We start from the raw sequence: 26,951 nt of genomic DNA on the forward strand, positions 1-26,951 counted from the left end.
GAGTGGAAATGGTTAAAAAAAATATAGTAACACAAATATAACTTCTCAGAAGAACATCACAATTCCAGCGTGGCAACGGGTCTTCGTTATAGTTATTTCGACAAAACAAAACCTAAAGTTTAAAAAATAATAGTTAAAGGTAAACTGTCAGCGAGGAAAGTAAATAAAAAACCTCTCTCATTCTGCTGTGGTACTCAAAGGATTAAATGTGCCTGCAGAAAGCCTTGGCAAACAATGCATCTTGGATTGTTAAAGTCAATGCAGCTGTAAGAATCCCCTTCATTGCACTGTATTGATTCCAGAAAAACCCCACGCCCCTATTGTCCCCCGGAATCGTTTGAGCTGTGGTCGGAGAGCCCGCGCCGCATCGGTTTTAAGTAGCAAGTGCGGTGCTGAGGCACCGGAGTGTAGCATGGCGAGACGTTGTAATCTGGCTTTGTGTTCTCACGACACGTATCACTGAAGTTTACTAGAAAACTTAACTCAAGTTATACGTTTGGTGAATTTGAAGGAAAGACGCGAACGGAGATTTTGATACGTTTGATGGGAATACAGCAGAAAAGTGTGACATTTGGGAAGTTCAGAATTATGGTCACGCTGAGGCTTAGATGTGCTATGGAGTAAATTTGCGTCATTAGACTAGTGTGGGGTGTAGCCTCGTCCCATACACGGGTTACAATAATTATACGACAATGGGATAGTATTCATTGGCGATGAAGGGTATGCGATTTTAGTGAAGTAGTGGGAAGCAACACTTGGGAAGGAAGCAGTACAGGCTGTGTGTGATCACTTTCGCGTCCACTTTGATGTTCTCAGTGGTTGCGCGGGTCACTGAGAACATCAAAGCGGCTGCGAAAGTGATCACGCATGCTGATAAATGGTGCCCGTGCCCGGCGCCCATGCACTGTACCCGATCCGCCTGCATCCTTTGAGAGCACTTTTAAAAGCCCTTACTTAATATCTCGCATAGGATCGCTTACGCGATAGCTAGGCGAGACCTACAAACGTTGTTTTGTAAAGAGCATGTCCACATTTAAAGGACAACACTTTAGGTTATTTTGTTTAACTGGGTCTCCCTTATCAAGTTAGATGGGATTTAACACAGCTTTTCCTATTTTCTGGGATGGTTAACAGAGGATATTTTTTTCTTCTTTATATTGTTTAAGTATTTGTATTAGCTATTTGTTATAGATCTTCTTATAAAGAGCCTATATTCTTAAGGGTTTTGTAGGCGCATCTCTGGATTTTGTTTTCCTGGGTATGCTGATCATTTCAAATCTTGTACGTATTTTTTGTAGTGTGTGTTCTCTGTGCCCCACCTTGTATGCGTTTCCCACTACTCCCATTAGATTTTAGATGAACTAGTAAAATATGGTGACTGGGTTTTCAAATCGGATATTTTTTTTGGCATGGTTGTTCATTAAGTATTCACAGAGACCAGTGATGTAATGAGAGTCATATTGTTCTTGTGCACTATCTTGAAGTTGGTAATAGAATACTGTAACAATTATTGATCATGGAAGCCCTAATTTGACTTGTATATAAGAATATCGACTACAAGAAAAATGTGCTACAAAAAAATCGTAGTCAAAATAGCAAAAAATAAAATATTGTGGATTCAGGAATACATTGGTAAGTACATATGTACTAGTCTTAATTCTACATCTGTGTACTTAAAAAGACATACATCATCAGGGTACATATAAGTGGAGTTAAGAGTGGTAAACCTATACCTAACTCTTTATACATACCATGTCAATATTGTTGTCATTAATATTTTTGCTACAATATTTTGATAGCATGCTATTAAGTACTCAACATTCTAGTACCTTACCTTACTTTGGGGTAACATACCTCCTAACCTTGGTTAAAACCAGTGGGAATTTATAGACTGTCCTTATATGTGAGAATCATCAAACATGGACTAGACCTAATTTATTCTCTTTTAATATATAATGTACCCATTCAAAGAGTTTTGTTGTTTGTTTGTTTCTCAGCCCTATGAGATCACACTAATTTCAACATCTTCTGTCCTGATTACTAAAAGACCACGAGCCAAAGTAAATCCATTTGAATTAGAGGACCCTAACCTCACTCAAGTTTATCTTTGTCTGAGGCAGTAATACAGACTAACTCTGTGGTTTCAGATTGTCTAGACCCACTAATTCCTTTCAAATCAATAATTGGCCACCTTCATCTGACTTCTGCCCATGGGTTTAACCAAGATCTAGGCAATCTCAAATGCAGCTGTAAATAAACTGAGAATGCATAGCCTAGAGGCTTCTCTCCCTCCAAGGGTGTACAATGTAGTTCCATCCTTAGGGGCTGCAAATAAAAACTTTTGGGTTACACAAGCAGCGTTCTAAGCCACACTTATTGAGTCGTCGGCCTAATAACACCAGGTAAATATTTGACATTTAAAATTCTCTGGTGAATCTTACATGCATTAATAATATAGTTAAAGCTTCTTAATACTTCTGTGACAATCTATCTCAGTATTTTCATGACAAAATTGCAAATACATGTAACACATTGCTCTCTCTTGAGACCTCACCATTGCACATTCTATCAACATTTAAGTAATTCTCTGCAATTTCTGATGGACATTTTTTGTGCTCTTTTTCATCTTCATCCCTAGAAAATGTGACATTTTGCCCATCAATTCGAGTACTTCTCTGGAGTGATGCCATGATTATCTTTAAAAAAAAATACCAATGTGATAGGACCTATAGTCCAAGACCTTTGTAATCCTTCTATTTCAAACGCAACTGCTACCTCACTTGGAAGAAGGTGAAGGCTGTTCCTCTGTTAATTAACCCACAGCTGATCTGGCAAACTTTAACGACTGTTATTCTATATTAATCTTCCCATTCTATTTTCTTTGAAAAAGAAATCCATAGTCAAATCTATGAGTTCCCTGAAGCCTTTAACCCCTTCGCTGCTCATGACGAGCTCAGCTCGTCATGCAGCACACTGGTCGTGTGTTCATGACGAGCTGAGCTCATCATGAACAATGGGATTCTGCATTCTTCAGCACACAGCGGGAAAGGTGCACCGCATGCATGGGGTTAAATGTGTTAGATCCTAACGTTTTTTATCACTTCATAATAATGAGTCGTTCTAGTCTCAATTTTGGATGATTTGAGGTGAAGGGTTGATTAGGATTTCACTAAATTCTTGACCTGCAGCTGTTGATAAACTGTCAGATCAAATTTGACTTACTTGTATCTTTCCAGTTGGTGTTCACACCCAAGCCGTTACTGTTAGTGCCTGCGGTCTAACTGTTAGGTGCCATACTGTCTTGACCCCTCCATTCAGATCGTCTTGTATGCCTATTTGCACGTAGTTCCCCAGTGCTCTGCCATCAGTCCTAGATTGATCAACATCTGAATTGTCCTTCTGGCAAAGCTTGTACGATCATTTTGCCTTACATTCTTGACCTATGCTGATGGCACACAGATCCTGGTTCACCTGAACTTGGCAGTGGCAGTGTCTTGAGCAGTTCTAGTCTCCTGCCTCACTGCTGTAGTCTGTCTGATGCTAGTAAAGTCCCCCCAAATAAACACTTACAAGACAGAGATTATAGGTAATTTTCCACAAATGAAGATCTTGCTCCAGTTACTTCTCCTGTAGCTTTTGTTAGAAATTTGGATTTAGTTTTGACCGATCTCTTTCTTCTCGCAGATCAACCAACTCTCCTAGTTCTGCTTTTATCACATTCGACTTCTACATAAAATCATTTAATTTATGCGTTTCTCAGCTTGTCAGATGGTTGGACCAGGTGGTAATCCTTTCCTGTGTAGATTACTACAATTCATTTTATCCTGGTTTACTTGTGGCTTCTATGGCTTGACTCTCTTGTGTCAAAAAGGCTGCAGTTTGGGATATTTTCTTTCTCTCTTGTAGGAGTCACACCTCTCCCAATCTTTCTTCCCTCCATTGGCTTCCAGTCCCTTTCAAATTAAAATTGGAGACCCTCAGGTCCATCATGCCTTTCATTTCGCAGTTTCCATACATCTTCAATGAAAGCTTTCTCACTCCGCTGCTGCTTGTACTCTACTATCATCTCCTCATCTGCTTCTTGCAATGCGCAGGATACATTGTGCCCACTCAAGAGGGTGCTCTTTTTCCTGGCAGCTAGGAACAGAAACAATCTTCTTTCAATTTTCGCTTCATTGATAATCATTTGTCTTTCCTAAAGGCTTTACAAATGCATTTCTCTGGCTTCTCGGCTTTAGTTTTCCTGATCATGTTTAAACACCTAGTTGGCATCTACCTTCATCATTCTCAGGGACAGGATCTGGGTAAAAGTGTGTCAACAAATTAAGTAACTTGCGATTTGTTAACATAACATTGTGTTTAATTACTAATATATTGGCTTAAAGTCTATTTCTAATTATTCTGATGAGTTCATAATATGCCCTGATTTTGTCCCTAAATTGCTGGATGCTGTATATATCATGAATTTATAATTACGCAAGGTTTCAGTTGGCTATAATTTGAAACAGCCAAGAATTTTCCATTTTAAGAGACGTGTTTATTTGGAATCAAATCTTTAGTTCGACTCCTTAGTTTCATGTTGACCAGAAAATAGTAGAATATGCAACTTCTTATAGCATGCTTCTGAAGGTTTATATTCTCCAAAAACAGAACAAAAGGTAATTTGTTTCCTAGCTGTGATCTTAGATGTACACTGGGCAGGAAGGCTCAAAGACTAAGGGTCTGATTTAGATATTGGCGGATGGGCTACTTTGTCACAACGGTGACGGATATACCCCCGCCAAAATATGAATCCCATTATATCCTAATTTGGCAGATGGGATATCCGTCACCAGTGGGACAGAGAATATCATCCGCTAAGATCTAAATCAGGCCCTAAGTTAACATTGTATGTTTACATACATGGAAACCTTTTTCTACTCATGTTGTCCAACCATGTTGCTTTTTCTTTTTTCCTTCCAAAAAATTGCAATTCTGCTGCTAGATCATATTAAATAACATCTATTTTGATATAATTGATTCAGAAATACACTGATATCTGAAAAAAGGAGATTCATATAATGAATAGGGACGGATAAAATGCCTAGCAATAGCTTGCTCAAAGAAGTTGAGTTCACTCACCCTGACACCATCCCTGTGCACCACATTTTGCAAAAAGATTAATTCCTTCTATACTAGCACTTCTACTAAATGCATCTTTGAGGTAGGATTGAACCACATAGTAAAACATGTTCTAAGTTTTTCAAAAAGTTATAATTTTCTATGTACATTGGTTAACTTATCTTAGCAATGTCTGTGTATAGTCTTGGCGAAACCTCCTAGCTTCGTTTATTGATGTGGGAGGACATGACACATATGACAAACCTATCTGGCCTTACTTCCGTACAATGAAAGGTCTTAAAATACATTACTTTGGACAGGAATGTTATTTTTAAAGAGAACACATATTCTTAAAGTGATCATTCCCATCTAACAAAGCATGACAACAATCAAGATTCTAAATTTCAGTGCCATTTTTTGCCAACTGTAAAAATGTTATGCCAAAAAATATGAGCAAACAATGAAACAAATCCTCCTCATATGTATCTAATTTAATCGCATTATAAAATGTATTCTCAAAAATGTTAAACTCATAACATAATGCAAGTTCTCCAGTAAACGTGTCCCAGATTAATTCTCCATATGTCATAGTCAATCATTTCCTACATTTTGGAGAAAAGGTACCCTGGCAACATTTCCTAGCTGAGGAATTCTTAGAGGACATGAGGAGAAACCATTCTAGGACCCTGAGAGGTACCTCAAAGATAACGTTCCTCTAAAAGCCAGTAATAAGAATAGTAGGTGTGCCCTTCAGACTGTGAGAGCTTGAGGCAGGCCCCCAAAGGTCACCACAGGGGTCCTGGTACCCCTGACAGGGAAGCTGTTTAAAAACAAAAACAAAGGGTGAAGGAAAAAAGACGTGTATTATTGAGAAACATTTAGTGACATGACCCAAAAAATTGTCCAAGACAAAATTTCAAGCAGAGTTCTCATACAATCAAATGAAGCATCCAACAACTTTGAACAAAAAATGACTGATGAAGATGCTCAGGGCTACATCTAACATCCTCTGAAAGATCAAGATTGGTGCATTGGAAGATACCCTGCACTAACAACCTTTGTGGCCTTTGTAGGCAATCGGATACACTTAAGGGGAAAGATTTTCTAGTGTAAGAACTGTGGTAGTATTAAGGCACCTCTGGGTGCCTTGGATGTCATCTGTAACTGGGTCCTTAAGAGCAATGAAAGACCCTAAACAATAACTTGGGTGACAGAGATCCAACTCTGTAATGTAATTTAAGGCCCTGAAAGACACCTCAAGTGGAGCTAGGCATAAGGCAATAAAATGTAGTGAAAATAATGCACAAGACCGCTTAGAAAACGTCAAGGAACATATCAAATGAAGCCCACAGTAAGACACCTGTAGGGCTTTTGTATCCAGGACCCGGTTAAAATATCCGCCTGTGCCTTGGCCTAAAACTCTCTGTAAGATCCGAGGAGTGCTGTGAACATGAAAGATGAGGGAGGACGGTGTGTATGCAAATGCACAATACCTTATTATATGTTGTGTGCATAGGCATGCAATTATGTATCTCATCATCGGATGGTGGGTGTGTCATCATCTGATGGTAGACATGTCAGCATCTGATTTAAGTGGGTGAACATCTGATGGGTGTGTGAGTGATGATGGGGGTTGGTGTATCATGGTGGGTGTGTGGATGTCAGATGCTGTGTGCGCATCTAATTGTCTGTGTGAATGATTGAGTATTTGCTGGTGGGTGCTAGTGTTTCTGATTGTATACACAGGTCTCCGGTAGTGGTCATCATAGCTGATCATGTAATAAAATCATGGAGGAGTGGGCTTTATTTTCCTGGCACCATAATCAATGGTTTTGGGGTATTTCCTGCCTTTAACCCGCCATTTTGGCCAGGGGCAGTGTGTTGATTTTTATTGTGCACCCCTGCCTTGCCCAGTGACAAGAATGTGGTGAATTCATCCTACCTTGCTGAAAGGTGGACAGGGTATTTTCAATTTTCACCCCTCAGGCTACCCTGCCTTGCAGAAGAGATTTGTATATGTATTCCCTTGTCGTCCGTTCCACCTTGCCCAACAATTAGGGGGGCTAGTGTTTTTGCTGTTCATCTCTCCTGATGTCTGCGGGAGGGATAAAAAGTGAAAAATTGGTGAAGTGTACTCTTTAAAACAAAATGAGAACAGTTGTTTTCAATTGCAATTTTTTAAAAATGGATCCACAGGGCAGATGTGCAGGTGATTATTGACGGCCCCTGCCTTGAACAATAGTGGGGCATCCTTTTTAATCTGCCCTTGCCTTGCCTAAGAAAAGACCAGTGTGTGTGTGGCCCGAACTCTCCCTCCCTTCCAGAGAGTGGGGAGTATATCTACTCCTCTACTGCTTTGGCCAAGGGCAGAGGGTGTCCCTTTGCTTCCTCCCCTCCTGGCTCAGCGGAACAGGTGTAGTTTTTTAGCCACCCCAACTTGCTCAAAGGTGGGGATAGTGTATACCCTTCTCCCTCTTCCACCTTGCCAATGGGTGAGAGGCGCATTACAAGTAAAGGGGATAAAGTAGCACTGAGCTAGCCTGCACCTCTGGTGCCTGCAAATCGAGCAGCGTAAAGGACTCCAGTAGATCAGGGCTTTCCCAGTACTCTGTTCACAATTTGCAAACCACGGGACTGGGCAATTGTGCTTCATCCTTAAAAATTGGATGGAGCCATGCAGCTGCCACTGCCCCTTGCTGTTTTGTTTCACAAACATCAGCTTGAATTAAAACAGAAGCAATTCTTCACTCATTTTCTTTTGCCCCTCACCCTGCTTTGCACAAAGTGGAGCATTGGTCCTTTCTAATCATTTCTGGTCTAGGGTCTCTATAGTCCTCTTACCTTACCCAGGGTGGTGGTGACCCTTTATCTTGCTCATTACCCACCTTGATCAAGGGTGTGCAGGGAGGACAAGGGCAGATGTGATGTGCAAATTTTCCCCACCTTTTGTCCAAGGTTTTTGGTGGGATGTCACCAGAGCAGTAGTGCTCTGCCTTAATTCAGAATACAAATTGCACTTCAGACCTTGTGCATGGTGGCATTATAAAGGCTGGTGCCAGGGAAGAATTACAATAAAACTCTCTATCCATGAATACGGAAGAGGGTGTATTATAGAGTCTCTTTCCTGGTGCTTGCAAGGCCCAGGAGGAAACATGCTTGATAGGCTAGACTAAAGGTGTTACCCCTAGACGGAGCAGAACCCGGGGCAGAGGTAGAAGTTCCTTTTTTTATTTCATCTCTCCACAGCCTTTTCCTCGTATATATCAGGAACAACCAGATAAAAATCTACCCCACTTAACAAAGGCATCAAATGATAGGCCTCCATGCCATTCAAATTTGAATGACTCTTATCCAGTGGTTTCAAACCACAGTCTGCTATGGAGACATTTTTTTTAATTCAAAAGTAACACTTTTATGGGCACCCGCTTAACTCATGAGCGGTTTGAGCAAGGAGCACCACAGTTGGCTTGCTATTGACCTGAATCGGGAAGGCTGTTTCCCATATCTTTTGTGTGAATTGGTCACAGGGGACAAAGTTATTAAGGACGCAAAAACTGGGCTCTTCATACCTTAATGACAGAAGCATGTTGTAGGTGTCACTTGCTGTTTATGCATGCAGAGCGTATTGGTTTAGATAATTGCACAATGCTTCTTACATGATTGTTAAAAGATCTACTTCGTATTTTCCCAACTCAGGTATAACTACTGTACTGACCATGTCTACAATCATCACGGGTGTGAACGCCTCCATGCCGCGGGTATCCTACATCAAAGCTGTGGATATATACCTCTGGATCAGTTTTGTTTTTGTTTTCCTTTCTGTGTTGGAATACGCTGCAGTGAACTACCTGACCACCGTTCAAGAATGGAAAGAGAGGAAACTGAGAGAGAAGGTAAGGAATAAATACAGCTATTAGCAAAGTCTGACTTATGATGCTTGGTCCAATGTCACATTATAATATAAGCCTTTAGCAACTTGGAAACATAAAAGGTGCTTTTCAAGGAGCTGGAAAAATGGCAAAACTCTGACAAATGTTTTTTTTGTGTCCTTGCTCACAAATGGTATCAGCGTTTAATGGTGACTGGTCACACCTATTGAGGTAATATACATTTAGACAATCCCCTACAGATCCAATTGCTGGCGTATGTGGCACGTAGCTTGCAGGCTATAGGGAGGCCGGATATGTTTGTTAACACCACAAGCATAACTCTCGCAGATGAAAAATGGGTTGAATCTGCACTTATGGACAAGCTCAGGTCATAACGCAAAGATGTTGCTCTAACAAAACATTCTATGCGACAAGCGCTATTGGTGAAAACAGTTAGTAATATTGAACCTTATCTGACCTGGGATATATCTTGCAATCAACACCGTTTGTTGACCTATTTTAGGTTACATTTACTTCACCGTCTTGTGCCTTTTAACCAGGGTTGTTTTAAACACTCACATCTTTCCCCGTGCAACTGCGACAATACTTCGATCAATGACACTTTACATGTGGTTATGTTCTGCCCAAAATATAGTTACCTGCGTCACAACTGGATACGCCCAATTCTATTACAGCTCTATTATAACCAAGTTAGGCCAGCCTTACTGTTTTTTACCGCTGCTGAATTCACCTCTTACCTGCTATTTTCTTGTACGCTTTCTGGTTGGAGTTTTGAAATATGAATGACAATGATACTGATATTCTGTATGTTGTTTTTAAATTAGCTGTATTTTGTGATTTTTATCTATAAAATCGAATAAACATTATGATGATGATGATGATAATATATGTGTGACTGTAATATTTATGTGAGACTGTAGATGAATAACTTTTTTTTCCCACTTGGCTGGTTTTAATTCACTGTTATGAGTTATTAAACTATATGAAACAAAACGAACAATACGCACTCCAAGGAGCTGAGTTATTGAACAACACATTGCTTTGGATCTTTGCCATCCTTGCCAAATGTAGATATCTCTTTTTTCACTACAGCAGACCTCTTTTACTGTTTTACTCAGCATTTGCATTTTGCCTGGTTGAGAGCTCTAAAGACATTATAAGAAGAATGGGCAAAGACAGTTTTCTAAGTGCAGATTCATCACCTTGGAATACTCCTCAGGAAGGAACAAGACTGGATCCGGAACCATTTTCCAGCAATGCTCTCATGCACCTCTAGGTGGTGCTGTGTGGTCCCACATCAGGCTCCATACGCCCCGGAAGTGACAGAGTGGCCCGAATATAAGCACCACCAATGGGGACTGACATCAGTTCCTTTCTTTCAGTGCTTTCCTCTGCGGATCCGATGATCTGCTCCCTAAATTTGTTAGCCTTTCAATGACTCCTTAAATGAACAACAATGTGCTAGGCAATAATGTCCCTTTCTAAAGTTACAGGTTTCATTCTATACTGTGACTGTAACAAACAGAAGTTGGTCAAAGACCAGCACAAGGTCTGACTCTGGTGTTTGGGCTTAGGACACGATTTGGAGTTGTGCAATAAGTGTGCCCTCATTCACCCAAAGGTGATCCGAGTCTTAGTAGCAAAGTTGTACATCACCAAACATGAGACGAAGTTGAGACCCTCATGAAAGTCCTGCTCCCGCTCCAGGTCACCGGCACAGATTTGTTTTTGCTCCCACTGCCATTCCCGCAAGAGTTCAACTCTGCTATCGAAGTCCTCGGGTAAATCTAAGTTCAAATGAAAACATACATTTGAAGCAGGATTGAACCCCATCCTGCCACTCTGTAACCAAGTAGAAGGCATGAGGGAGTCACAATGTCAGGCGGTCCCCCTCAGGGTCACCAGATGCAGAGCCACATACCCCATGGTGTCCCCAGCTTCACAGGCCATTGGGGATGCTGTCACAGACCGAGGTCCTCAAAGAGGCCATGCTGCAGATTTTTGGAGCCTTCGATCACCAAGTATCCCCAGGGGCCTCCAGTCAGGTGCATGCAGGCCGGTCCTTCCCTGGCACCATCTGACCCCTTAGGTCCTGCTCCGGGCCCCATAATGACTCCAGTTCATATATCTACTCAGTCTCTAGGGCCTGCACTGGGTCATTCCTCACTGACGCTGGTACCAGTGCCATCGGTGCTGGAAGTGGATCAGATGCTGATTCTGATATTTTACTCTTAAATGACTTCAGCCCTATCTCAACCAACATCACAGTTGCCTTCAGATGAGACCAAGACTAATGTTCTTATGGAAACTATGCAACCTAGAACGGCCACGTCTGAGCCCTTGCTTCCTTTTAATGTTTCCTTCACTGATACCTTGATGGTTACTTGGTCAAAGCCCTGTTCTTGCACACCGTTGAGTGGGCAGGTGGCCAGACAGCAACAGACATGTTCATGGCCCGCCTGATTTTCTCACTAAACACTCTATCCCAGAGAGTCAGGTGATTTGGGTTTCAACCAGAAAGGTGAACCCCAATTCATTCCCTATGATTTCTCCGGGCAGGGAGTCCAAAAGGATTGAAGCATCAGGTAAAAAATTGTTCTCCTTGGCTAGCCCACAATGAGATTGGTCAATGCTTTCTGTTTGTTGGGGCATCATATGCATGCCCTCTAAGACATTGCCAGTGAGATCTTGCTTGTAGTCCAGGAAGACAGAAGGGCTTCTCTGGCTCAAACAAATCATAATGATTAGGACACAGCCAAATGTGTGATACATGCTAGCTTAGATACTACTGGTCAACAGGAATTTCTAAAGACGCACACACCTTTTTTATGCATATGCCCTTTGATGGCTCACGTCTGTTTGGTGAAAAAGATGAGCCTGGCCAGGAAAGTTTTAAGGGGAGTATAGCCAAGGTACACTTCCTGGGTCTTTTAACCCTTGGCAAGCATTTCCCTCATCAGTTCAGGAAAGTCAGAGGCTATTCAAGGCCTTGGTATATAGACAGAAGCAGTCACCCTAACTCTACAGCAGTCACCTCAGTCCTTTCAAGGTTGAGGACATGGCTCTGGCAGTTGACGTCCAGGTCAGGAGGAGAACTAGTCGTCCCAGTGCCTGTCCCTTCAGCAACACCCACTTAGCCTCTCTAGATTGCCCTAGGTTGTGCACACCCATCCTCTGGGGGACATGAGTCAGTATTTTCTCATGGCTGTGATACATCAGGTCTATGAGATGGGTAATACAAATCTTTGAGCATAGCTATGCCCTGCCCTTTCTTTTTACTCTGATAAATCTTCCTCCCATATCTGACCGACTTTCAGAGAAGCACCTCTCCATTCTGTTGCAGGAGGTGTAAGTATTGCTCTCCAAAGGTGCATTTGAGAAGGTTCCGGAATTGTAAAGAGGAGAGCGCTGTTACTCTTGCTATTTCCTTTTGCCAAAAAAGTACAGAGGCCTCAGGCCTATTTTGGACTCAACCTCTGACTGCTTTCGCGCAGAAGGACAAATTAAAAATGCTAATGCTAGCTCAGTTCTGCTATAGATTTAGGAGATTGGATGTTGTCCTTGGACTTGCGGGATGTGCATTTTCATATACCCGTCCTGCAGACCCACAGATGTTACCTGTGGTTTACAGTTGACTAAGTTTGCAGTGCTCCCATTTGGCTTCACGAGCACCGTTGAGTGTTCATAAAAGTGATGCTGGTGCTTAAGGCAAACCATTGAAGGTGGTGGATGCCAGTTTTACCCTACCTCAACAACTGTCTGGTGAAGGCTGACTCATCACAGTCAACCGTAGACCATCCTTCAGATGCAATCCTCCTGACATTGTTAAAGGTCACAATTAAGGATCCAAAGTCGCACCTGATTCCTTCGCAATGGCTGACATTTATTGGAATTAACCTATATCTAATGCAGTTTGAGGCCTTCCCTCCACTGCAACAAGCCCAGGACATTCGGGCTATGATCTCAATGTTTTAGCCTCGGTCCTGAATCTCGAAGAGAGTGGCTTCTTGGCCTCTCAGACTCCTGCATCTTTCTGGTCAATTACGCCAGGTAGCACATGCAGGCTCTGCAATGGACTCTTAAGTTCCAGTGGGCTCGGCATCGAGGAAACCTATTGGGTACCATCTGGATTTCTAAAGAGATGGCTCATGCTCTGTAGTAGTGGTTGAACAATTGCACTTAGTCTTGAGACATACGCTCTCTCTTCCACACCCAGAGCTGACAGTGGTGGCAGACACATCAGTATTGAGTTGTGGAGGATATCTGGGGAAGGTGAAGATCAAAGAACCTTGATGGAAGCCCAGTTTCATATCAGTCTGTTCGAGATGCTTGTGCTTCATCTGCCACTGAAGGCCCTCCTGTGCCAATTGAGGGGCAGCAGGTGCTGATTCTCATGGCCAACACCACCATTGTGTGGTATTGCAACAAGATGGTTGAAATGGGGTCGTACTTGAATGCCAGAGCCGGTGCGCTAAGCCACCAGCATCTGTCATATCACGAATGGTGTTTAAATTCAGAGGTGTCTCAGAGTATCTTCTTGCAGTTGGAAAAACCCTGTCTAGATCACTTTGCCACCTTTGAACACAGGCAGGGTAAAAACTTTGCTGTGTTGGAGTTTCTGTGAGAACACTCGCTGGTCAATGTCAGGTTTGGAACTCTTTCTTCTAACCTTTAGGTGTAAAGGTGTTTCCTGGTTATGGGTCTTGAGGGTTCTGGTCTGTCCGAGGTAGGGGCGACCCTTTCTGGTAGCCACAGTACCGCTGAGAATTCAACGTCAGGGCAGACATTGCCTTCCTGAAGGAGTCCCCGAAGGTAAAAACCTCGGATGGAAGTGATGACTCCAGAATCCAGGCAACAGGATACATCAAAGAGGATAGTCAGCAAGGCGACGACAGACCTGAAGAAGAGGAGAATTGTGGAAGAAGGAACGCACAGGAACAAATACGAAACTGGAGCAAAGTGTCACCAAAAGAACAAATAGATATCAACAGGAGCGAAGAGACACCAACATGAGTGAAGACACTAACAGGAGCGAAGAGACACCAGCAGGAGAGAAGAGTGTTGCAGCACCAGAAAAATGAGAATTCCAGCCCCGTAAATAACCAAGGACAGGAAGTGACGCAACAGGAAAAGGATAACCACCATCTCGGTTTGGGAAGAAAAAGGAAAAAAGTAGAAAAACCTCCATTTTTTTTTTCACCATTCCATCTTAGAATGGTGAAGAAAGTGGCCATCTTAGATTTAAAAAAGGGATTCTGCTGTCCTTGAGGAGCCACTCGTGCATTTAGAAATAGATAATGTCTCTTATGCAGTCTATATAACAATATGCAACTTTGCTTCACATATGCCTTAATTTAAACTGAAACTGATCCACATTAGTCAAAAAGTACAATGTGCTAAAACGAAACCCACTCTTACATTTAGAAAGGAAGGTGGATTCTGCAATGCCTTAATAACAACATGCAACGTTGTTTATCTTACGACTAGAAAACAAATGAGCATCCATTCATACATTATTTAAAATAAAAAAACAAGAAAAAAGAAAGCGAAAATAGGTCTCACATGACATAATAGGCATTATGCCATTATAGGCAAAATATGAAAATTGTCTATGAGAATTTAATAGCTAATGGATGCCGGCCTTCTGGCTGCCGTTTATTAGCCATGCTGCACAGTTCTACCAAGACCAACTTGATATCAGCAACCCTGAGGTAAGCTGGCCAGAAGCACTCTTCAGGCTGGCTTACACTGCTGTGTTACAAGTTCTGATATTTAAGCGTCTAAATATTGGTTTTATCCAGAATATCCGGAGCTCAATCAAATTAGGGCAAATGCAGATAACCTGAATTAATGATTCCTCTGCAGCCCTCAACTAAAGATTGCTTCACAGCCTGTTACCTAAAGTACATGTTATTTTCAACAAGAACTCATTTTTTTAATATTAATATCAAAATACAAAAACACTCATGATAAATCCAACAAACATAAAGAAGAATATAAATTGATTCAATAGTCCAAAGTGGCCAGGCTGATATTACAATGCCCTAGGGAATAACATTTAGGAAGGAAATAGATTAAGGATTAAACATAGAAAAAGTACTAATACTGCGTGCATGTCTTTCAAGGAAACAGTTGGGGAATCTCTTGGTGCAGCACAGTTCCTGATATAATTTGATCATGCAGTCAGACTCAGAGGGTCTTATTATGGCATTGGTGGTCTTCCTTCTGGACCAACGAAGTGGCGGTCCTAGGAAGAACACCAAGTCGTCGACATTCCCACCTGCCAGATTACAACAGTAATCTAGGGCTGGCAGTGCAGGGGCGGCGTCTAGGCAGCAGGAATGTTTGGCTCATAGGGGAGCCTAAACAGCAGACCACTGCGGTGACTGAGTCTAGCACTTCCATGCACATTGTAGCACGTAACATGTCTTGCATGCCACACAGTGCACTCACGACTGTGCACTTTTGATAGGGCAAATCATGAGCCTCCCCAATGCACCCCCATTGTCAGATTAGCCCGAGGACCCTATTGGGGGCCTCTTTACATGCCTTTACACCAAGCATATCATGGCGGCCCGCCTAAAATGCTTGGAGGAAAGGTAGGTTGCAATCTGGTCAGCGGTGCCAGCATAGGCAACGCAGTGAATCCCACCTGCTTTCCAACCACCGTGGGATCCTGGCGGTGGCCTCGGTCTTTGGCTGTCCCACCGCCACCATCGTAATCAGGCAAGAGACCCAACGCGAAAGCAACAATCAGACTGCCACCCACAGGTACAGTGGGCCCAGTACCGCCGTGCTCTTAATTAGGCCCTGAGTCCTTAAGATTTAGCCCAAGGATTGCAGGTCATTACCATACACATGCATAAAATGCATATTTCGTAAATCAGGCCCTTCGAGGTTTTTTGTAAATCAAATATGTAGTTACATATGTATACAGTTCTACTGTGTTAAATCAAATTGCATTCACTTTAAAAAAAGTAAGAGTACTCAGTTCTTGTTTGCAGAAAGCAAGGCTCACGAGTACCCAGGAAGTAGCTTCCTGAAGTGCAGCCTATCACAGTACTCAATTCAGAGGGTCTCCTCTCGCCACTTTGAAGAAGGTCACTTTGCAAGAAAAACACAAGATTTTCCTTGAGTGTGGAACCCAAAATGGGAAGTGCATACTAGATAGAAACCATGTATTTTGAAAAACGCATACACTGAGGTTTGGAAAGAAAATTATTAAAAATCCATAACATATTTAAACTGCTCTTTGAATGATAGTTCATACCAAGTTGTGGAGATGTTTAACTTTCAGTATGTCCTTTATGTCATTGGGCACTTACTGCAGCAATTGTTATGTCATTACATTAGTTTTGTGGAGAAATCTTATTATGATAAACCTTTTCCTGACAGTCCTGTTAGTAATCCCATCTTATGCATAGGGGTGGTTGGTGTTCAACTACAGTATAGAATTAAAATATTGTCTAGCCAAAATATTGTATACAGAATATAGACTGCCATAAAATCATGAAGGTAAGTATAATTTTATTTACATTCTAAACTCCTCATCTATGTATCCTGAATGTATACATACATTCAAGGTACCTAGATGTGAAGTTTAGAATAGTAATACAGTAATATATGTACCCTCAAGATATTGTATTACTAAGTATTCTGGGCATGATATTTTGGAATCCCTCAATTTTGTGACGTATCTTACTAGTAATTCGGCAAGGTGTGACCACTGTGTGATTATCTTAGATGTGGCCACTATTGTGATCATTTTCTAAGTTATGAGTAGCTGAGGACTGTTTTCATCCCTGACAATGTTATGAACCTTGCTCTTCCTGTAATCTTTTCAGCGCCTTTGTTCTCTGTTTTCTTCCTAGTTTCCCTGCACTTGTGGCTTACCTCACACAAAGACTATGTTGCTGGATGGGACGTACGGTGAGTCAGATACAAACAGCCTGGCTGGTTACACACGGAACCAGATTATAAGTGATGATGTGGAGAGACATGACAAGATTGTGGTGCACATGGGGGTGAACAATGAATCCAACTCGGCACGCAAGAGGAGACTAAAAGGCCCCATGGGTCTGCGAATCATGCAGAACACTCACGCCATCGATAACTACTCAAGATTAATTTTCCCAGCCTCATATATATTTTTTAATTTGATATACTGGTGTGTTTTTTGCTAGAAAGGAAGAAAAGACTGATCAACAGAGTCAATTTTGAGAGCTCGCTTGTTTTTTTACTGACATTTTGGATGGTCAAATTGCAATCCAAGCCTTCTCTTCAGAAGAGCCATGAAGCGCACAAACTTTAGTTGCTAGAAAAGGCTTTATGATTCAGGCTCTACCTGGCATTTTCATTTCACTTTTTGGTCATGTACAGTTTCTGGTTCTTACGGAAGTGCTTCCTTCATGTTGTTCTATGTAGTGTAGCAGGGGTTTCATTGATCAGACTTCTCAGAAACTTTTTTTTAGGTTCCGGTGCTGTGTTGGCACGTTGTTCTGATGCAAGGTCCACTGACAAAGACTACCTCTGAGCAGTGGCATAACTATATATTTGAGGAGAGGGCCCTGCCAAGTACGTGTATGGGTCCCCCTCACATCCAAAACTCGTTTATAGGTGGAAGATGACAGTGGGCTGGAGGCCCCCATCAACTAGGATCATGGGGGTAACCATCAGCTGTGGCGGATGTGGGACCCTATGTTAATAAAATGGGGAACCCCCATACTACTGCCAATTCATTCAGCTGTAGTTTGTGAGTACTGGAATATGTGTAGCAAAGTAGAAGATTTAAAGTTGTTGTTAAAAAGATGTGAAATTGACAAACACACACACATGAAACGTATGAAAAATGATTTTCAAACAGATCACCGCACATAATCAACCATGAACGTTAACATCTCATCTCAGGGAACCTCTACTTGTGGTATTAAAAATTATGAGTCGACAATCACAATTGGAAAGAAAAGTAGTGTAACAAAATTTCTAAGATCGCCTACATTTCTCTACAACTGCTCTCCTCTGGTATCGATGAATGGAAGTTATGCTGGTGGACCAGGCAAAGCTACACCACACGAGTCCTGTGCAGCTGCTATCCACTTGCATAAGCTTTGAATTTGATATATGCATCCCAAACTCATGTACACGGCTCCAGACATGTTGATGAAACTGTGGTCTATGTAAATTGGGCTGTTTTGCGTGTGTGCTGGTTCAATGTATATTTGCACTGGTCCAAACCTTGAGTAATTCTGCCACAGTCTTTGTGGCAATATATTTAGTCTGTGTTAGTCTTTCTAAAGATGTTATTGTTGTGATACCAGTTTTCTTTAGTAACCCCAGCTGAACAGCACTGGGACTTCTCTGTCGTACAAAAATAGTTATGACTTACTGAAAAATAGATTATCCTGAACATGCCAGATCCTAGCACAGCTATTTGCGAAACCCACTGGGATGACAATGCACAGGTAAGAGAAACCATGTATAGTCAAATGTAGGAGAAGAAACCATAGTAATTTAATACAATAATTATGAAAACTATTGCATCTATAATACGTAAAAACCTTTGCATTCAAGAATGTTACAATTGTTAAAACGTTAAATGTTAAGTTATCTTCATAAGAAAGGAGAAAAGCCAAAGATAATATGTATGTATTGTATACTGGATGCAGTAGATGTGTTTTATGCATGCTATGTGTCCGGCAAACATTTTGAGGGTAGGGTCTGATAAATCCCACACTTTCTATACCTGGAATTCCAAGACAGCCTTCAACACTTTATGTAAATGTATGATAAACATGACCATAATGATTTGGGTATTTTCTTTCCCCCGGGGTAGATTTCTTATCTTGGTCGCCCAAGAATATCGCATGAAATACAAAATTGTAAAGAAATTGCCACATTTCTTCTGGAGCCACACAGGCAGAACTAAGCCTGGTAGCTCACATTACATTTGGTGTGTGTCAAAGATCTGTTCGAGTTACTTTAAATGTCTGGATTTGGTGGAACTATTGCAATATGCGTGTGATGGTAATCCATATTATCTCCTGCAGTTTTCTCTAAGGACCAACCACTTTGTGTGTGCTGGCAGACTGTTTACCCAGCATTGACAGAAACAACTCTACCAAAACCTTTTTCTTCAAGCTGGCCAATCTTGAAGTAATGGGTGGGGATACCATCACCCACTTGCAAGCATGCAAGTCCCATCTCCTCTCCTTCCACCTCAAGAAAAAGTTGAAAAAGGAGGAACAAATGGTGTATTTCAAAGCACAGTTTTCAAATAAATGTATTTTAAAAAATCAGAGGTACTGTGGGGGCACTAATGACATATTCCAACATTGTTGTAGTGTGTTGAGCAATCCTTAACTTCCCCAAGGAATTTGAAACGCTCCCTTTTCAAGAAGACCTTGACGAAATTGAGACAAACAGTGGACCTTCCATCAAAAATGACCACTAAAACTTTCCTAAAGAGTTATATGCATTTCAGGCTATTAGGAAAGTCGTGGGAGAGGCAGGCTGAACAAATCAAAAGGTTTACAATTACAAACCCCGCAATTGTAAGCCACAGACCGCAGCGCTAGGCAAATTGTATAGGCTTAAATTCCAATTCCACTGTAAATTACATAGATATTACAAGATCAAGTATCAGTAGTGATACAAGCTTTAAAAATGTAACTTATAATAGGTCTGGAAGTAACAACTATTGTAGTAATGGCCCTCTGGAACCGAAGAACTAACTTCAGCCGTAAGTGACACAAACTCAGCATGACCTATAGCTCAAATATCAGGTTTAGATTTATTTCCCGAAATGTGCTAATTTTGTCTATAACAGTAGCATGCCATTGTCTGAAAAAAACTGACATTTTATAAATACAAAATTTAATTTTGGATCAATAAGCTCAGTGAAGCTAAACAGAATCTTGTTGTAATTTTTAAAAAAAAAGAATAACAGCTTTTTTGTCCCAAAATACAAGATTTTAATTTTTAGTTTATGCATTTTTGGCCTCCAAATCTAAATGTGTTATTTTCTATTAGTACCCTAGTTTATAACTAGTAAATCTATTTACCTTCTGCATACAGGCATGTTAATCCTGTGGATTTTTAAAACAATTGCATCAGGAACTGACAGAATCATGTCCCTAATGGCCATTGTATGTCAAGGATAGAGGTTTAGAATGCAAGGGATTTACAGAATTATGTCAGCTGATCAACAATAGCTAAAATTCAGGTAGAATTGGCCACTGTAATGCCAGTGGTAGCCAACATTTCCACCAAGAATACCTACAAATATGTTGTGCCTGGATCGCAGAGAAACCATACGTTTCCACAAATCCCCACACATTATTTTCACTCAAAAAACTATTACACAGAGACAGTCAGCAAGTCGCCATAAATGCTTACATGTATGTCATACATGTGCCACTATTACGCAAGGACAGACTGCAGTCATTAGCAATGTCCACTCATATGTTGCTCCTGGGCCAGTACTATGCAGGTAACCATAAAGAATTACAGTTGGCTCCTGGTTCACTATCATTCAGGGGCATCCAGCTGTCACCATGAATGTCATTGGCTACTCTTGTGCAGGGATAGTCAGCATATCGCTAAGCGCTCTCCAAAATGTCAGGTATTATCGTCTCTATTAGCCACTGGCTGGGCCTCCAGTAAATGTGTTATCATATGCACGCAGAAACAAACAGCCACGCATACACAAACACACACATACATATACAAAAGTTAAACGTTACTCAAAACTAACATTGGGAGATAGCGGGTGGTCCTTGGCACACACTCCCAGTTCAGCACATCCCAGGTCGATAATTTGTGGTTCCAGGCTTCAGAGGTCTTGTAAACAGCACCCCAGAACAGGAAGAAATGGAAGCCCAATCCAACACTGGGACAGAGCAGGAGGCCCAACCTTGTTCTCTAACCCTGCTTCTGATAGGGCATGACATGCGTGAATAACAAGCACGCCCCAATGAGGCTCTATTAGAAGGCATGCTACACTGCCTGAACCATATACAGCATGTTGTCTGAATATTGTGCCCATTTGAGGTGAGTCCTATTGCTATCTCACTCAGACGTCTGCAATAAGAGTTATTTCCACACCTGACATGATATTACAGCTGTTACATGTAAACAGATTATCAGTGAGATTATTTACTTTTATGTTAAAGCTCTAATAAGTTGTTGTGCAGGTACTTGGAGAGGGAGATGGGAAAATTCCATAGGTTGTGATTCCCACTGTATTCGTTTATTTTAATTTGTACATGCCTCTAATGGCGCACTTGCTCTAACAATCAATGGTGGTTGGTTACTATTTTTTTTTATTTTAAACCTGAAAAATAGACACTTAATAAAAGCTGCCTTTTGGAAAGTGGAGTTGAATAAATTAATCTGTCCTGATATTATGATTGCACTCTTTCACCTTCAAACATGTGTTTATGGGGCCTCGCCTGTTGGTCCCTAACTGGCCAGCCACCACTGGTTTTAATCTCCATTGCAGCTACCTTTGTGAATGCCAAGGAAGGCCCAACTGCTGCTTTACTTAGCATTCCCTGCTGAAATCACTTCTTCTGCCATATTCGCTCAGCAAGACTTAACTACTTTCATACTCCGATATCCATTCTTCCACCCTTCACCTTCTTTTCATGTTGTTTTAGTTGCTTAAAGGAAAAAATACTAAATGCAAACAATTCATAAAATTGCTGCATGTAATAAGTAACAACTAGATCATTTAAAATGTTGCCAATGTGACCCCTAAAGGTTCCCAATCAGAGTAAATTATTTTTATTTGGGAAGATTTAAACACATCTTCTGTGTACAACCACACTGTTACCAGTCAACATGAAATAAACACCTGGAAAATCTTAGCTGACATCCTGCAAAGCTGCAATGTCATTGTAATGCCCAATTGTGCATACATGTAGAGGTGTTCCTATGTTTCATGTGTGCAATTTACGTGGGGTCAGATTTGTCAGCTGATCCGGCTGATCTGCAAAGCAAAATCTTAGACCTCTGGAACTTGGGGAGGTCCCTGCGGCTGTCTACCTAATGGAACCCTACGGTCCCGGCAGCCTAATAATGGTGGGTTTCATGGGCTCAGAAAGCTTCAATGCCCTATAGTAATATTCTGGGGCCAAGGCGAGAGAGTAAAGTAAAGGACTGCCCTACAGTCTATTTTTGTCCCTACATAGAACAAAAGTAGAGCTTCCTGCTCTTATCTTACGTCTCAGTGTTGCCTAGACAAATTTCTGTCTGGAAATCTCCATGGCTGGGCTTATCTGTCTAATTGGATAACGCTGAAGCTATTCAAGCTACTGACCACTCCTATGTGCACTGAAGATCCACATGGGTGCTCAAAAAATCTATCTATGGGCACAACTAGCAGATCCTGATTCAAAGATATTGATGTACATAGATAACACCTTGTGCTGTGCAAGATCCTGCATTACGGTGAATATTCCACAGTGACAAGCTTATCAGTAGGGTCAGAAAAGGGGTGTTCATATGGAAGGGGTGGTTTTATATAAGATATTAGCCACCCAAATAGTCATAGGTTTAGATTTATTTACACCCTTTCCCAAAAAGATTTTCACATCTAATCCCCATGACTTAATTTAGGGCCAAAAAAGGCATGCATAAATGTACAAAGAGTGTGTGGAAAACAACAGATATCTCCATATTTTTTAAAGAGAGGGTTGGGAAGAAGATTTTGAAACAAGGGAAAATAAATCTTGGTAGAGAAAGTAAAAGATAAAACAGACTCTGTGCTACTGCGCATGTCTGTCATACGCACTAATGTGGATGGTCTACCTGGCAGACCTTCCAAGGGAGTACATCTAGCGGGGATGAGTTCTCATAGAAAGGTCTAACTTGTTCAGATTTCCTTGAGTGCACTGGTGATTTTGTGAATCACAAAAATGCCAAAAATGCCAGTAATCTACACTATAATTAATATATGTATGATTTTTAAAAGAATGGACCTGCTGTACAAAGCCATTTTGCTGTTGCGATCAACGTGATTCACAAAATTACAAGGCTTGTAACCACAAAAACCATTTTGCCAGTAAGAAATGCCTTTTGTATAGGCAAAAGGGGTTTTGGTTCTTATTCTGAATTGAAATCAGAAGGGTGTGTGAAACGGGTGCCCACTTCTAATTATGATTTTCAGTGACAACTATTAATATTTTGTGACAGCCCTTGCAGTCTCAAGCCATTGATCAGAGGATCACTGATGGAACATCGGAAACAAAAATATCACTTTCATAGAATATTGTGTCAAAAATATCGAGGACTGAAATATTGAGACGGTGAGTGCTAATAGGTAAGTAGAGATGTGTATCGTCAAGGTACATATATGTGGAGTTATATATAGTAAAATTTTGCTTGCCTATAGAAACTTGAATTCACAATATTTTTGTCCTCAATATTTTTGGCACAGTATTTTGTTACACAATATTTTTCTTTCCATTCCAATTTGTTTGTATTCTGTCTATCTGCCTTGATTAGACACTGACAGTAAGTTGGTGTGAAACCAGATTTGCAAATCAGAAGGTCTCCCTGTGGGACAGCTTTCCCTTTGGAATATGTGTTGGCCGACCCTAGTCTGAGCAAGCCACCCTCCAATGCATACTACCTTGTAATGTTTCCATACTAAAAGGTTTTCTTTTAAGCAGCATCTTTTCCTTTAATGAACATAAGCAACTTAACAAAAATATGTCCCTACCAGGAATGCGGAAGCAGGAATGGAGATCTGCTGCCCTTTCAGGCTGCGATCCCTGGTACGTAGCCAATTGGCGGTGGTCAAAAGTTAGGAGGTTCATTCTAAGCTCCTTTGTGAATAACCTTTTTGCAACACAACCTATTAGTGCTTAGGTGACATCGCAAAACATTTTATAAGTCGAACAATTTCAGCACGTATTTTGCACCCACAATTTGAGATCCACCTGTATATACATCAGGACAGTGGATTAGCACATCAAGCCATATGCAAAAATTATTTCTTCAACAAAAACCCCAAAATATTTATTTGAGTTATGTGTTTTAACTATTTCCTTGCTAGTCTAAAGGGCTGCAACAATATTTCACGAGTAAGCACTTTATTTTGGTTGATGTTGAATCAATCGACTGGCGGAGATAATGGGTTGTCATTGAGCAGCATAGTCTAAGGGTTTGAACATGAAACTTCGAAAAGAGCGAATGACGTCATGAAGGGCCCAGAAATCATGCCAGCTATGCATTCAAGGCGATACAACAGGGGATGATGGACGGAGCGTTTGAGCAAATCAAACACCCCCCCCTAGTCAACTGATCTGGGTTTAATCCATCACCATTCTTTAGCTCACTCAGCCACCCCAGTTCAGACATGGCCATATGCAAATTAGTCTGACCCTGTGCCTCATGGGAACAGTCGAGCCCGAACTGCCAAGCCATGTCTTCCCTGGACCGGAAACAAGCATCCTGGGACCGGTTCCCCACAACGAGTGAAACCAGCGCAACACAAACTAGTACACTTACTATATTACATGGGAACCGGGGGACACTTGGTGCGATGGCTCTACACGGGGGTCAGGGAACACGCTGCCATATCCCTTAATCCACTCCGAGACTCCTGGGCACAGGACACGGGGGAAGCATTGTCAGATGGGGCCTGGAGGATTATCCTAGAACATCCTAGAAAGGTGTCCCAAAATGTTAAGTTTAAATTTATACAAGCTATGGTACTGCACAGGGCATATCTCACCCCCCAAAGGCTCCATAGGATGTCTCCAGATTCCCCTCACTGCTGTCCCCGTTGCAGGGCGGAGGATGTCGGTCTAATTCACATGTTATGGGCATGTCCACGTCTACGGAGATACTGGGGGGAGGTTTGCCATGTCCTACGTATAGTCACAGCGATGACGGTACCGGAGGAGGCGCTGTACTGCCTAACAGGTCACCGGCAACGCCCCAAACACCATAAGGCCCTGCTGAAGCTCCTTGATATAGCCTTGCTGCTGGCAATCAGAGTTTAACCATGAGGTGGAAGTCAGCCAGGCCCCCAGACTTAGAGGTATGGCGATCTGTGTTACTGAAATGGGGCAGGGCTGAGGGAATTGCTTTGCGCAGGGAGGAAGAGAAGGAACAGCGAAAATATCCAATTGCACAGGATTGGGAGCGGATGCTACTGGAAGTGGAGGAAATGGAGAGGGGGCCATCACAAGAAGACTGTCCTTAGCTGTGAATGTGTGGAGAATGGGTGTAGAGGGGTTACGCGGCGAACAGACCCAGTGAGCGCGCAGGTCAGTCAGCTGAGTAGAAACACGACCGCTGGGAGGAGTCTGGTTCCATGTCAGGACAGGTTGCCATGCACAAGAAGAGTCCAGGAGACGTATGGGATGGGGTGGAGGGAAGGGGGTGGGATGGGAACAATATTGAGACCAAAAGATTTGTAGGTAGAATGTATCACAGGTAATTACTGTTCTCCTGATCTGCCGCCTATAAGTGTGCGAAACTCAACATGTCTTAGAAGTATTAGGATACGCCAATGATCTTTAAGTCTGAAGTTATTTGTTGGGAGAGTAAAGAGGAAAAGACTGTAAACTGTTGATGATACCCATTTGTATACTGTAATATGACATGCAGTCAAGAAAAAAGAGTTAAAAAAAAAAAAATCCTGGGACCGGTTTCGGAGTCATAATCCTCATCAGCCAGGCTATCTTGAATCCAGTGGCCAGGTGAGCAAGGGACTCACGTCTGAGCATACCCTGCCAACTTAGGGCGAACAAACCGATACAAAAGGGGATGATGGACAGAGCGTTTGAGCAAATCAAACACTCACCCCCAGTCAACTGATCTGGGTTTAATCCATCACCATTCTTTAGCTCACTCAACCACCCCAGTTCAGACATGGACATATGCAAATCAGTCTGACCCTGTGCCTCATGGGAACAGTCCAACCCGAACTGCCAAGCCATGTCTTCCCTGGACCGAAAACAAGCATCCTGGGACCGGTTTCGGATTCATAATCCTCATCAGCCAGGCTATCTTGAATCCAGTGGCCAAGTGAGCAAGGGACTCACGTCTGAGCATACCCTGCCAACTTAGGGCGAACAAAGCGACACAAAAGGGGATGATGGACGGAGCGTTTGAGCAAATCAAACACTCACCCCCAGTCAACTGATCTGGGTTTAATCCATCACCATTCTTTAGCTATGCATTCAAGGACACCCTTAACAGAAATTTTCTACATATGACTTTGAGATGAAGATGTGCCAGTTTCCCCTTTAGAAGAAGTAACGAAATGGCTGCCTCTTGTAAGGTATTTGACCCGCAACATGCAGCCCATAGTAATAGAAATTACTTCAAGGAAGCGTTTAATGCATGGACATGATTTTCAATAGCTGCAGGCTTTGCTGCATTATAAATCACTGTCCTCTTTTACTACAATAACGCGAGTGTGAGGCACATTTTCTCGCCTATATCAAAAATATTATTTTCCTAGAGAGACAGGGATAGTTTGACTTTAAAAATGCAACATAGGAATAACACAGCATCTTATGTTAAGCTTTTTCTTCTTTAAATACCCAAACTGCGAGTTGCAGAATTTTCAAAATGGCTTCCTGCCATCTATTTCCTTGCACTTTAACGCCATCAGCACTATTTATGCTTATTTGTGTCTTCTGGGCTTGCACATCAACATGTTCTAGTAATTTCATTTGACTATGGGCTCTCCACATGTCTGCATTTCGACTGTCCTCTGGCTACATAAACTAATTAGTTATCGAGCTGACATACTGTATTTATGCCCACCGTTCAGAGTTGATTAAAAATCTGTTGTCATTGAAAATAACTTTGTCTAAAGATTCTCAGATTTCAGCATTGTATCTGGCTCTCCTCTTCAGCCAGGATAAGCCTATTTTCTTGCTTCCAACTACGTCTATTAGTTTATTTATATTTTAAATATAAACTATTTAAATAGTTAAA

At 41.7% G+C, this 26,951-nt stretch overlaps 1 protein-coding gene across 1 annotated transcript in view; it reads left to right on the forward strand.

The window, feature by feature from the left end:
- Nucleotides 1-17,268, forward strand: part of GABRR2 (gamma-aminobutyric acid type A receptor subunit rho2) — a 441,060-nt gene extending 423,792 nt beyond the window's left edge. Inside the window, exons 8-9 of the mRNA XM_086926659.1 lie at nt 8,797-8,993; nt 16,862-17,268. Coding sequence (XP_086782785.1) covers nt 8,797-8,993; nt 16,862-17,173 — 509 coding nt within the window. The 3' untranslated portion in view covers nt 17,174-17,268. The remainder of the gene's footprint in view (nt 1-8,796; nt 8,994-16,861) is intronic.
- Nucleotides 17,269-26,951: the final 9,683 nt, after the last annotated feature.

This window comes from Lissotriton vulgaris, chromosome 6 (assembly GCF_964263255.1).
Source record: "Lissotriton vulgaris chromosome 6, aLisVul1.2, whole genome shotgun sequence".
Lineage (NCBI taxonomy): Eukaryota > Metazoa > Chordata > Amphibia > Caudata > Salamandridae > Lissotriton > Lissotriton vulgaris.